The sequence below is a fragment of the Pleurodeles waltl genome, chromosome 6 (genome assembly GCF_031143425.1).
Source record: "Pleurodeles waltl isolate 20211129_DDA chromosome 6, aPleWal1.hap1.20221129, whole genome shotgun sequence".
Taxonomy (NCBI): domain Eukaryota; kingdom Metazoa; phylum Chordata; class Amphibia; order Caudata; family Salamandridae; genus Pleurodeles; species Pleurodeles waltl.
The window spans coordinates 783,549,063-783,562,680 of record NC_090445.1 but is presented as its reverse complement, the minus strand read 5'-3'; the positions used below and the strand labels follow the sequence as shown (position 1 = coordinate 783,562,680).

Genomic DNA, 13,618 nt, shown 5'->3' with positions numbered 1-13,618 from the left:
GTATTTTCTTTTCTGTTTGCACCATTCATACAAAATACTTCTGTTGAGGAAAGAGTAATTCAAATACTAAGGGAGCCTGCTTATATTATGTATTTTTTCGATATTCAAGGTGAGTTGAACTGTGTAGTTATTTGATCTTGGTTTGCTGTATCACTACTGTTTTATTTATTACAGATATGATCCTTGAACTAGCAGGGCATGCCCAGTTTATTACAACAACTTTCCGACCTGAGCTACTGGAATCAGCTGACAAGTTCTACGGTGTGAAATTCAGAAATAAGGTAAGGTTCACATGCTCATATATACAATATTTACTTTACAGAAGTAAACCAAAATATTTTTTCAGGCTGTCTGTTTTGAAATAGTCCCAGTGTCTGCTCATTATCTCATGAAACTTGGATCCTGTCCTCTAGGAGTTTAACTACTCCTGTTGTGAATTTGCTTTTGGCGCACATGCATCCATGTTTTAAATCGAACTTCTGGTGGAATGCAAGCATGCACATCTAAATAAAATACCTGCACTGGAAAACTTACAAAGGAACATTTTTCTATTAGAAATATACCACCACAGCCAGATATGGGTTGGAAAAAAGCTTTCATTATTTGGGCACCAAAGATGTATTAATTGTGCAATCATGGATAAAAGTGGACCGTAATCACTTTTTTAGTACAATTCTATGTAGGGACTTCACAGTCTCATGGATTTTCTACAGAAGTAAGTTATTGTAGTAACAGTTTTCATAGTTTGTTAATTCTGAACAGGCTTCCTATAGTTTCTGCATATCTTTTGTGGCAGTTCTGCCAGTAGAGCATGTCTGACTATTGCTCAGTCCTTGGAGTGCTTGGCAGGTGCATAGATCAGAGACCTACATCACACTGTCACGCAGAGGTTTAGAGTGAAATCGGAAAGGGACATGAATTTGAAGCCTGGCCGTTCACCTACAATGGGGTGTTAAGGTTGTTAAGTCCATGCACTAGACAAAACTCCTCACCAGTGGTTCCTCTTTTGGGGAATTACCTCCCATCTCCATGAAAGGAAAATTGTGGGCATAGCAGTAGACTGAAAAGTTGTAATCTCTAGCCTCACAACTGTCCATCTGTGGCACATTTCCAACCCTGTTCCTAATCTTTGTTGTTGTCTCATTTAAGAGGCCTCTGTCATTCTCCTGACCTCTTTCCTACCAACCAATTTGTGGTCACCCTCAGTTTGGAAAGTGTAGGAAGCTGGCCTGGTGTGTGATGGGTACCGAAGGTACCTTATACCAGTCCCGGTGTCCCCTCTTAGTGAAGTGTAGGCCGTGTCTGGAAGCCAGGCTCTCTAGAGGTAGCTGTGGATGAGCAGCCAAGGCTTATCTAGGACACGTGCAAAGCTCATGCAATACCACTGTAGTCACACAGCACTTACACACATGAAAGAAGACACTCAGTTGTACAAAAGTAAAGGTACTTTATTTTTGGAACACAATATCACAAAATAGGAGAAGCACTAAATAGGCATAGAAAAAAGGTTAGAAAACAGTGCAAATAGCAATAACCAGTAGTGACCCTAGGGGAAGCCCAAACCATATACTAAAAAAAATAGAATGCGAACACAGGACTCCCACCTAAGTAAGTGGAATGTGTAGAGGGGAGCTGGGAGCACTAGAAACTCACAATAGGTAAGTAATACAGTTCCCCCAGCGACCAGGAAAGCAAGAGAAAATGACTGGATTTTCCCCAAATCACCCTAAAGGAAGAAAATAAGAAAAAGAAGAAACCCAGTAAAGACTGCAAGAAACCAGCGGTGGATTCCTGAAGGAGAAGACCTGTGGAGAGAGGGGACCAAGTCCAAAAGTGTCAGTGGAGTCCAGGAGTAGGAGCTACTACCCACCCAGCTGTACTTGCAGGAGTTGGTCAACAGTGACAAAGAACAGGTCAGCACTGCAGCCCTGAAACCGGAAAAGAGTTCCTGATGGATGCAGAAGATGTCCCATACTAGAGTAAAGATTGCATATGGGTGTCAGTGCAGGAATGCCATCAACAAGCCTTGGCAAAGGCAAACTCCCGGTTAGTGGGAAAGTGGTGCTGCCGGGGACCAGGAAGGCCAAGGAGATCTCAACCCATGAGGGGGAGTCACAGGGGACCCGCAGTGTCGCAGAGAGTCCACAGGAGCAGAGGCAGCACCCCCAGGAGTCCCTCATGACGGGGGCACAGAAGTTGCAGAAGGAGCCCACACAGCACTACAGAAATGGATCCCACGCCTCAGGAGAACCACACAAAGGGCTGTGCGTTGCAGGATGAAGTGCTGGGAACTGGAGCTGCGCATCGCCTGAAGATCCCCTGGAGGAGATGCAAACAAACCATGGCAGCTGTAAGAGAAGCAGTGCACGGGGTACTGCCCTGCTTGGGAAGGCAAGGGCATACCTCCACCAAAGTTGCACTGCTGGCAGAGAGAACCAAGAGGATTATTCCGGACCACAACCCATGATGCAGGATCTACGCAGCTCAAGATGAGGGCCGATCCATGCAGATTGTCGTCGTTATAGCAGGTGCCTGCGGATACAAGGGAGTGACTCCTTCACTCCAAGGGAGATTCTTCCTTCTTCTTGTGCAGGCTGAAGAGGTGCTGTCTTCTGAGGATGCACTGCCGAGGGAATGTTGCAAAGCTGGCAGGAGCTGTGGAAACAAAGTTGCAGAAGAGTCGGCTTTGTTGATTGCAGCGTTGGAGGGTCCAGTTGCAGTTCCTGTGCCCAGAAGTTGAAGTGGAGGTTGCAGAGGAATCCTGCTGGAGTCTTCAAGCCAAATCTGAGGAACCACCCACGTGATAGACCCTAAATAGCCCTAAAAGGAGAATTGGTCACCTAAACAGGTAGGCACATATTAGGAGGGGTCTCTGACGTCAACTGCCCGGCCTGGCCACTAAGATGCTCTCAGAGTTCCCTGCCAACCCTGGAAACACGTTTGCAGAACCCAGGGACCCTCTGGAACTCTGAGCGCCTACCCTGGGATGGTGATGGATCGGGGAGTGGCCTTTGCCCAATTTTGCCCAAGAGCAGAGTCTGGGGATTCCTGAACCGGTGTGGACTGGTGTATGCACGGAGGGCACCAAATGTGCCCTTCAAAGCATACCAGTGGCTTGGGGAGGCTACACCTCCCAAGCCAGTCACACCTATTTCCAAAGGGAGAGGGTTTTAACCTCCCTTTTCCAAAGAAAATCCTTTGTTCTGCCTTCATGGGCATGATCAGATCAAGCAGCAGGAGGGCAGAAACCTATCTGAGGTGGGGCAGCAGCTCGGGCTACCTGGAAAATCCAGTAAGACTGGTGGTAGCAATGCTCGGGGTCCTCTAAGGAGCTCCCAGATTGCATGTAATCATAATTCCAGTACATTCAATAGTACTGGGGTATGATTCTGACATGTTTGATACCAAACATGCCCAGGTTCGGAGTTAACATTATGTAGCTGGATTTAGGTAGTGACCTATGTTCAGTACTCGCATAAAATGGCGTTCCCGTGCTCCAGGAAAATGGTCCTGGAGTTTGTGAGGGCACCTCTGCTAGTGCTGGGGTGCCCTCACACACAGGTACCTGCACCCTGCCCTCTGGGCTGAGAAGGCCTACCATAGGGGTGACTTATAATGACCTGGTGCAGTGACCTGTAGTGAAAGCGGGTGCATGGGCTCCCTGTGGGTGGCAGAATAACTGGTGCAGCCCATCAGGATCCCCTGGTACCCCAGTGCGCTGGGTATCTAGGTCTATACTTTCTTCTATGACAAACTTCTAGCAAATCACCTCCTTGTGGTCCACTGGTTCACCTGAAAGGAGCCAATATTCAGATCAAAATCTGATACTCTAACCATGTCTGATAAAGGCCATGGCTGATGACTTGCAAGCTGACTACTTGTTTCCCTTTTACAATACAGATAATGGCCTTTACCTGAGTTGACCATGTCAATCTAGGAGGCCAGGTCCAACATTTTAACTGAAATCTTGCAACTATATCTGTGGTCTCACGTCTGCTGCAATTTAATGAAGCACTGTTGTAGCCTGTGTTAGCTTTCTATGAGAAACAGTTCACAAACCTGTTGATCCAGAAGCGAGCTACATCAATGAGACAGACCTACAGCTTGGTTTTCCTATCATATTCTTCTCAGGAAAGTATAGTTGTTCAAGCCTCTTCTGCTATACTGACCCCAAATCCTTTTACAATGTTCCTTTCCGATCAGAAGTCTAGAAAGCTGATGTGAAGAAACAGGCTTTTTGCAGGTTCACCCCCTACTTTTCCCCCCATTTTGATTTTGTCACTGGGGAAATGGCCCTGAATTGCCCTGAGCCCTGCTAATCAGGAGTCAGTGCATGTGCTATGACCTTTAAAAAGGTATGTTTAATTGGCTTATCCCCAATTGGCATATTTTGACTTACTTGTAAGTCCCTAGTATATGGGTACATATGGCTTGTCAGTTAGTGTCTTTCGCGCACAAGTGAGACGAGGCAAAACCATGACTCCCAGTCTGCCATTGCTTAGTGGCAGAGCCATTTGACACTGTTAACTTGACTTTGACATTGCAAGCCATGGCACAGCCCAAGCCTTCCTTTTTAGTATTTGTAAGTCACCCTAAAGCAGTCTTAAAGGCAGGGTGCATTAGGTTAAATGTTGTTTCTTGTTTTTGATGTCCTAACAGTAAAAAACACCCTTGCTTTTACTGTTAAAGGCTTGTAGCTCCCTTGGTGAGTGCAGAGTTACAGGCAACATCTCAGCCCTGCTAATTTCTGAGTGGCTAAAGTTGGTAGTTCAAGGCACCCAAAGAATTGATGCATTAAATCTGATTTAATGGTTAAATCCAATTATATGCCACTGGTGGGCAAAGTGCAACTTCAGTAAGTTTCCAATTTGTTGACCAAAGATTCCAGTGCCATTTACGGTCTTTCCTCCAGACAGCCTTCTGGTCTCTTGGGGAGAAGTGTAAATGACTCCCGGGAAAGCCTACAAATGTTTTCCTGGGGGAAAAGCCACACCGGGTGTGAGCCCACAAGGCAAGCTTCAAAGGTGAAGGCTCCCTTTAATGGAAAAAGGGAAATCACACACAAGAGGAGCTTCTCCTTTGTTTAGGTAGACAGGAGGTTGTTGGGAACAGCGAGGGAAAAATACTGGTCAGACTGATTTTCCTGTGGGCGTGTATCCCAGATGTAGCCACACCCCTAGGGTTGGCTTCATACTTCATACACCGATAAAGGGTTTCAGCCATCTTGGGAGTGGGCAAAATAGAACACTCCCGGTTAGATAGATGCAACACTTTATAGGAACTTGTCATCAGGCAGGTGGAATCGAAGTACCCTATTGTCTAATGACCTCAGCCTCTCCTATGAGCACTTTATGGACATAAGATAGGCACCGAGAACTCAGATTTCGCACTTGCTACTCCTTTGGCTAGAGTCTTGCTTGTGTAGAAGGTATTCCCGGAGCACAGACAGAAGCGGAGACCCCAAGACTGAGTTGGCTGACTTCCTTTGCTGGAGAAGGCTACCTAGGCATGGTGTTAGCCATATCACCGGATCATCACTCACCGCCACAGTGTAGCCTGGGTGACTATGATGCTCAGAAGTTGCACCAGCGTCTGCTGGACCAGGTAGAGTTGTCAGAGTGCAGTGTGGTTGCCCAGAAGGAGATCTATAGGTGTAAGAAGGGACACGCTGGTTTTGTTGTTTCTGGAGACCAGTAGTCCAGTGGCGACTGGGCTTTTGCTGGACCAAAGAGGACTTTGAGGACATTGGCCACTCTAGCCAGTCTCGCTCTACTCAGACCGTGGACCGCCGAATAGACTCGGGATGTCCCTTGTCGACCAAACAATATCTTGTATTGCAGATTGCCATTAACGGTGGAACTAGACTAGAGACTGCCTCTTCTTGGAGGTAACTGTTCTTTGGGACTTTGGTAGTCTCCTTGACCCTCTCCCTTCTAAAGTTTGTCACCCAGAGTGACTTTAAGTGACTGTTTTCAACTTTATCAATAGTTTTCTTTGTGTTTAAGTTGTGATTTGTTGTTTCTTTAACCCCTTCGCTGCCGGGCCTTTTCCCCCTACTGTGCCGGGCCTTTTTTTTGGCTATTTGGGGTAGTTCGCGCTTAGGCCCTCATAGCTTTTTGTTCACATAAGCTACGCCAAATTTGCGTCCTTTTTTTCCAACATCCTAGGGATTCTAGAGGTACCCAGACTTTGTGGGTTCCCCAGAAGGAGGCCAAGAAATTAGCCAAAATACAGTGAACATTTCGGTTTTTCAAAAAAATGGGAAAAAGGGCCTGCAGAAGAAGACTTGTTTTTTTCCCTGAAAATGGCATCAACAAAGGTTTTTCTGTGTTAAAATCACCAGCTTCCCAGCTTTCAGGAACAGGCAGACTTGAATCAGAAAACACAATTTTTCAACACAATTTTGGCATTTTACTGGGACATACCCCATTTTTACGATTTTTTGTGCTTTCTGCCTCCTTCCAGTCAGTGACAGAAATGGGCATGAAACCAATGCTGGATCCCAGAAACCGAACCATTTCTGAAAAGTAGACAAAATTCTGAATTCAGCAAGGGGTAATTTGTGTAGATCCTACAAGGGTTTCCTACAGAAAATAAAAACTGAAAAATAAAATACTGAAATTGAGGTGAAAAAAATTGCAATTTTTCTCTACGTTTTACTCTGTAACTTGTTCCTGCAATGTCAGATTTTTTAAAGCAATATACCGTTACGTCTGCTGGACTCTTCTGCTGGCGGGGATATATAGAACTTGTAGGTTCATCAAGAACTCTAGGTACCCAGAGCCAATAAATGAGCTGCACCCTGCAGTTGGTTTTCATTCTATACCGGGTATACAGCAATTCATTTCCTGAAATATAAAGAGTGAAAAATAGCTATTAAAAAAACCTTTGTATTTCCAAAATGGGCACAAGATAAGGTATTGAGGAGCAGTGGTTATTTGCACATCTCTGAATTCCGGGGTGCCCATACTAGCATGTGAATTACAGGTCATTTCTCAAATCAACGTCTTTTTTACACACTCTCTTATATTTGGAAGGAAAAAATGTAGAGAAAGACACAGGGCAATAACACTTGTTTTGCTATTCTATGTTCCCCCAAGTGCCTACCTGTAGATTTTGGCCTCTAGCTCAGCCGGCACCTAGGGAAACCTACCAAACCTGTGAAAAAAAAACTAGAGACCTAGGGGAATCCAAGATGGGGTGACCTGTGGGGCTCTGACCAGGTTCTGTTACCCAGAATCCTTTGCAAACCTCAAAATTGGGCTAAAAAAACACATTTTCCTCACATTTCGGTGACAGAAAGTTCTGGAATCTGAGAGGAGGGACAAATTTCCTTCCACCCAGCGCTCCCCCAAGTCTCCCGATAAAAATGATACCTCACTTGTGTGGGTAGGCCTAGGGCCCGCGACAGGGCATTCCCCAAAACACAATGTGGACACATCACATTTTTTGACAGAAAACAGAGGTGTTTTTTGCAAAGTGCCTACCTGTAGATTTTGGCCTCTAGCTCAGCCGGCACCTAGGGAAACCTACCAAACCTGTGCCTTTTCGAAAACTCAAGACCTAGGGGAATCCAAGATGGGGTGACTTGTGGGACTCTGACCAGGGTCTGTTACCCAGAATCCTTTGCAAACCTCAAAATTTGGCTAAAAAACACATTTGCCTCACATTTCGGTGACAGAAAGTTCTGGAATCTGAGAGGAGCCACAAATTTCCTTCCACCCAGCGTTCCCCCAAGTCTCCCGGTAAAACTAATACCTCACTTGTGTGGGTGGGCCAGGTGCCTGCAACACTATAAGGCCGAAAACTTGTAGAGCTAGAGGGGATAGCACAGCGAGTTGATAAGGACATATTCTTCTTTTATACGTCTTTAGGCTGACTCTTCTTTGGGGACCCACACAAGTGAGGTGTCATTTTACTTGGGAGACCGAGGGGAACTCTGGTGAGTAGAATTTTTGTGCTGGAGCGGTGATTGTACAAACAAAAGTCAGGGAAATATGCTTTTTTAAGCAAATTTTGAGGTTTGCAGAGGAGTCTGGGTAAGAAAATGTTGGGGATCCACGCAAGCCACACCTCCCTGGACTCCTTGGGGTGTCTAGTTTAAAAAAAATGTCTGGGTTTGGTAGGTTTCCCTAGGTGAAGGCCACACCCAGGACCAAAAACATAGGTCCCCCCCCCCCCCCCCCCCAAACACAGGTAGTTTTGTAATGTATCATTTTGATGTGTCCACATACGTCTGGGATGTGCCAAACACTAAAATTGTGAAAAGAAACGCACTTAGGTTATGTGAAAAAGACCCCTCACCCACCAACCAAGTTGGTGGCATGCTTCATCATCGGGGTCCCACCCGAGGCACCTAGCATGTCACAGGTGTGCTGCGACGCCTGATTACAGCGGAGCAGGTTTTGTCATTTTTACCACACATACTGGTTGGTTTTGGCACAAGGGTGAGTGATGGTCCAGACGATCACATTTTATTAACAAGAGATTTCACAAAAATGAAATGCACTGTTAATAACTGAAAGGCCAAAAAACTGAACCAATGACTTACAGCTTGTGAGCTGTAAAGCCACGGCAAGGCACCAACCGCTTTACAGTCCATTCACACACCTTTCATACATGACACGCACAAGACCATTCACACCGCCAGCCACGGGCCCAGCACATTACAACACTCGCATCAGCAGACAGCGCCACTCAAGGGCCCATCACTTACATACGCCCACATGCCTGATATAACAGTCACACTGATGGGAGTGTGTGGACTGGTGTTTGGCTGGCAGTGTGTTGCAGTAGCCAACAGCAAGTCAATATGTACACTATGTACACCCTCAGCCAAGCCCCACTCCACACACAATGGCATCACTTTTTTTATTTTTTTAAGCAAAGAAACCCCTAACTAATTAGAATTAATTACAAAACTACAAACACAAAAGCTCTAACTAAGTACATGACAGAAATGCTAACCATGAAACTGAACACATGAAAATACAAAACAGACATGAGTTTACACTCATGGTTGTTCCCAATAATTCTTCTGGGTGTGGTAATTCTTAAAACAACCACCCACACACAGCCCAGGCTTTGAAGGGCAATCTGGGCAGTACATAAGAGTCTCCCTCTGGATACCTCTTCGAAAACACACTCTACATTTCTTAGCTGGAAAGTCTTTTTTGGGTGTGGGAGGAATGTGCTCAGCAAAGTGGCGATCTTTCAATCTAGCCACATCCTCCACCACTGCTTCTCTAGGAACTCTGGCCTGTTCCACCACAATAAGGCTCTCTATCACTGACTCCTGAAATTTCACAAATGTCACCTTTGACTCTGGAGACCTATTCTTAAACACAATAAAAGCATTAAAAGTTGCTAAGTGGAAGAGGTGAATTGCTAACTTCTTATACCAAACGTAAGACTTGCGAATAGCAGTATAAGGTTCCAACCTCTGCTCAACTCTTTCTACACCTCTCATGTGCTTATTATAATCTAAAATGCACACATGTTTGCGCACTTCAGCAACCTGGCCCAAACAGTCACGGGGGAAATACTCTCATCATGGATGGTACTTAGCATGTAGACATCCCTCCTGTCTGAAAACTTCAAAGATAGCAGCTCATCATTCCGCAAGGCACTGCACTGTCCCCTCTCAAGTTTTTTACAGACCAGCTCCCTTGGATAGCCTTTCCGGTTACAGCGAATTGTGCCACAAGCAACAGTGTCCACTCTAAACAATTCCTTGAACAACTGCACTCCAGTGTAAAAGTTATCTACATGCAAATGGTGACCTTTGTTGAACAGTCATCTATCAAGTTCCCACACAATTTTCACAGTAACTCCAAAAGTGGGAGGACAACCAGGGGGGTCAATACTGGAATCCCTACCAGTGTAGACACGTAAATTATACACATATCCTGTACTACTTTCAGACAACATATACAATTTAATTCCACATCGTGCCGTTTTGCTAGGAATGTACTGCCTAAAAACCTAACGACCCTTGAAGAGGACCAAAGACTCGTCCACAGCTATTTCTTTGCCTGGATCTACAAAATGATCAAGGACAGGCCTAATCTTAAAAAGACGGTCAGAATCAGGGTGATCTTGTGGCAAGGCTAATGCATTGTCAATAAAATGCAGCATCCTAAGAAGCAAATACCGATTACGACTCACTGTTGCAGGAAATATAGCTGTTGCCATCAAGGACTAGTAGACCAATAAGACGCCAGTGACGGCTTCCTTATCAACCCCATCAAAAGAGTCAAACCTAAAAACCTTTTCATCTCCTCCAAATTTGTGGGAATCCACTGGGCAGCTCTAGAGTGCAGCCTAAGTTTAGCAGCGTCCCTCAAATACTGCTCCGCATACAAATTAGTCTGCTCAACAATCTCTTCCAAAAACACATCATCCACAAATAACTCAAAGATATTGACAGGCAAAAAGTTCTCAGTATTGACTCTACACCCCGGGAGACCAGTAAAGGCAGGCAACTCTGGCTGCTCCATGTTTGGGGCAACCCAGAGCTAACGGGAAACCTTTCAGCCCCAGGTTGCTGCACTAATGGCACATCAGTGCCCTCCTCTGAAACAGGCCCTTCATCTGCACTGAGTGTGGCTTCCTCATCAGAAGATTCCTCTCCTACAGAAACTTCACTGCCAGAATCCCTCACTTCCTCCTCTGCCTCAGATGCAGAGTCCGTCTCATAATCATGATCAGACAATGATTAAAAAAGCATACCAACCACCTGCTGAGCGGTCATCCTGCGGCTAGCCATGATCTTTCCTACGAAAATTAACTGGACAAATGCACCACCAACAACCAGCACTGTGTAAGATAAGTAATAAAGTGTAGCTTTATTAGTAAGAGTTATAAACTCAAAAACTATACCGCTCACTTGCCTGAAAAAGCTTGAATCACCAGCAACTACTCTGCACAGACACAGCAATCACCAATGATATCCCACTAAAAAGAAAGAAAGAAAAGCAAATTAGAAATAAGACAACACAAATATCATTGTGCACAAATCTAAGGACAATTTCACACAAACCTGCATTTAGTACACCACCTACAAACATGTCATTCATGCATGGCAACAATACTCCTCTGAAATTGTTTTTACTTACCTAAAACATGCAACTATGCAAACCACAGGTCAACCACTGCCAAAACCGCAAGGAGCCACAGCAAAGAAAGCAAAAGCTTTGAACTAGAACAAAAAGGAGGAAAAAAATTATCACAAATGCAAATACTTTGTCAGTTGACAAACATCCCACCATCAAGCATTTAGAAATTGGTGCCCAAGTGGATTCTGCCATAGGGGCAGATGGGCCTACTAAAAAATAGGCCTATCTGCCCCAAGGAGGGCAGAAAATACCTTTAGTAGTGTGTCCCCAAGGGCCCACCCCCAAACAAAAAACAAACCACACACACACACTATCCCTGGTGCCTATGTGGCTTCTGCACCCCTTGGGGCAGATGGGCCTAAAAAAAATAGGCCCATCTGCCCCCAAGGAGGGCAGAAATGGCCAACAGTTCAGTGCCCCCTATGGGGGGGGGGGAACCCCTTGCCCAAGGGGACGACCCCACATAAATAAACATATTTAAAATAATCCCTGGCGTTCTAAGGGTTCCTGGTCCCCCATGGGGGCAGATCAGCCTAAAATGAATAGGCTGATCTGTCCCCAAGGGGGGCAGAAATGGCCTTGGTACACGTGACCCCAAAGGGGGGGGGGGGTGACCCTTGCCCAAGGGGATAGGTCCATCTGCCCACAAGGGGGGCAGAAATGTCCAACAGTTAAATGCCCCCCTTGGGGGGGTGCCCCTTGCCAAAGGGGACGCCTCCCCCCCCTCCCACATAAATAAACATATAAAAAAAATATCCCTGGCGTTCTAGTGGTTTCTGCCCCCCCTTAAAATAATAGGCCGATCTGTCCCCAAGGGGTTGCACCCCCTCCCCCCACTAAAACACACACACACACTATCCCTGGTGTCTAAGTGGCTTCTGCCCCCAAGGGGGGCTGATCAGCCTAAAAATAATAGGCCGATCTGCCCCCAAGGGGGGCAGAAATGGCCACAGGAAACATTCCCCTGAGCGACCCTTGCCCAAGTGGGCGCTCCCAAACACAAACATTAAAAAATTAGGAAAAAAAAAAAATCCCTGGCGTCTAGTGGATTCTGCCCCCATCGGCCTAAAAATAACAGGCCGATCTGCCCCTATTGGGGGGCAGAAATGGCCAACATAAACATGCCCCCAAAAGGGAGCAACTCTTGCCCAAGGGGCCGCTCCCAAACACAAACATTTCAATCAAAATAAAAAAAATCCCTGTCGTCTAGTGGGCATTCCTGCTGCCCGATCGCAATGCGATCGGGCAGCAGGAATGCTCAAAGAGACACCGGGGGAAAGGAAAAGCCTTTCCTTTCCCCTGGTGCCTCTTTGGCCCAAACCCCCCACCCGCCGGAGGAGAAACTTACCTGTTTCTCCTGTGATCGCACTGGAAGCAAATGGCTTCCAGTGCGACCAGCAGTGGGTAATGAGGTCAGAGCGCGATTGTGCGCTGACGTCATTACAGGAGGCAATAAATGAGACATACACTCAAAGAATAAATTCAAGAGAAATTTAGAAAAATAGCACTTTTTATATATACTTTGATCCCAAGAATTTAATTGTTAGGTAAGTACATATTTAAGGATAAATACATTTTAGTGGCAAAAATCAACAATTTCTCAGTTCTCCAGTGTTAACTTATTGAAGGAAAACACATTCAGCAAACAGGGCCACACCAACAGGCCACTCCAGGCACCACTTGGGCAGCCAGGTGCAGTACGTGTCAGGTGCCCAATGTATTTCAATGAGGATTGGTCTCTGTGGATTTAGGCTACAGGCTGTGGCTGGCTTGCCAGTTGGGGACAACCAACAGGTAAGCTGCAAACATTGTGTGCTCAGGAACATAGGTACAGCTTTGGTCCTCTTCACCAGGACCCAGGGGTGACAGGTGCAGGGGTGTCATTTGGTGTCAGGTTTCATTGCCCTGGAGCACTCGCAGTTTGGGAGGAAGGGTTGGTCCTATGGTCTGAGCCTGCAGGCATAGTTGTGGAGTCCAGGAGGGGTGAAACCTTAGTGGACTCGAGCTCAGGAGACATTGTTGACACCAGGGGTCCACTTCAACTCGGGCCGGCGGCAACGACGGCAGTGGTTGCTTTAGGTGTTTTGTTTTCCTCACCACAGCAGCTGCAGGGGGCCCTGTGGTCTGAGGCTGCAGGCGTCGTCGTGGAGTCCAGGAGGAGAAAAACCACAGTGGATCGAGCTCAGGAGAGCCAGGGGACATAGTTGACACCAGGGGTCCACTTCAACTCGGTCCAGCAACATTGGCTGCAGTGGTTGATTTAGGTGTTGGGTTTTTCCCACCACAGCAGCTGTGGGAAAGGGGGCCTGCGTGCAGAGGCCACAGGCAGCTTTAGGAAGTCCAGGAGGGGTGAAACCACGATCGACTCAGACTCTGGACTGCTGGGGGACCTTGCTGGCATTGAAGTTCCACTCCCACTTATTCGGTGATGGCGGGGGCAGTGGTGACTTCAGACATAGGGTCTTTGCGTTTCCGGAGGTTGCAGAGTCCTTTCTTTATAG

At 46.4% G+C, this 13,618-nt stretch overlaps 1 protein-coding gene across 1 annotated transcript in view; it reads left to right on the top strand.

Annotated features, from left to right (window-relative positions):
* SMC3 (structural maintenance of chromosomes 3) overlaps positions 1-13,618 on the top strand; it is an 849,197-nt gene that overhangs the window by 816,290 nt on the left and 19,289 nt on the right. The window contains exon 28 of the mRNA XM_069239408.1: positions 175-281. Within this exon, the coding sequence (XP_069095509.1) occupies positions 175-281 (107 nt within the window). The remainder of the gene's footprint in view (positions 1-174; positions 282-13,618) is intronic.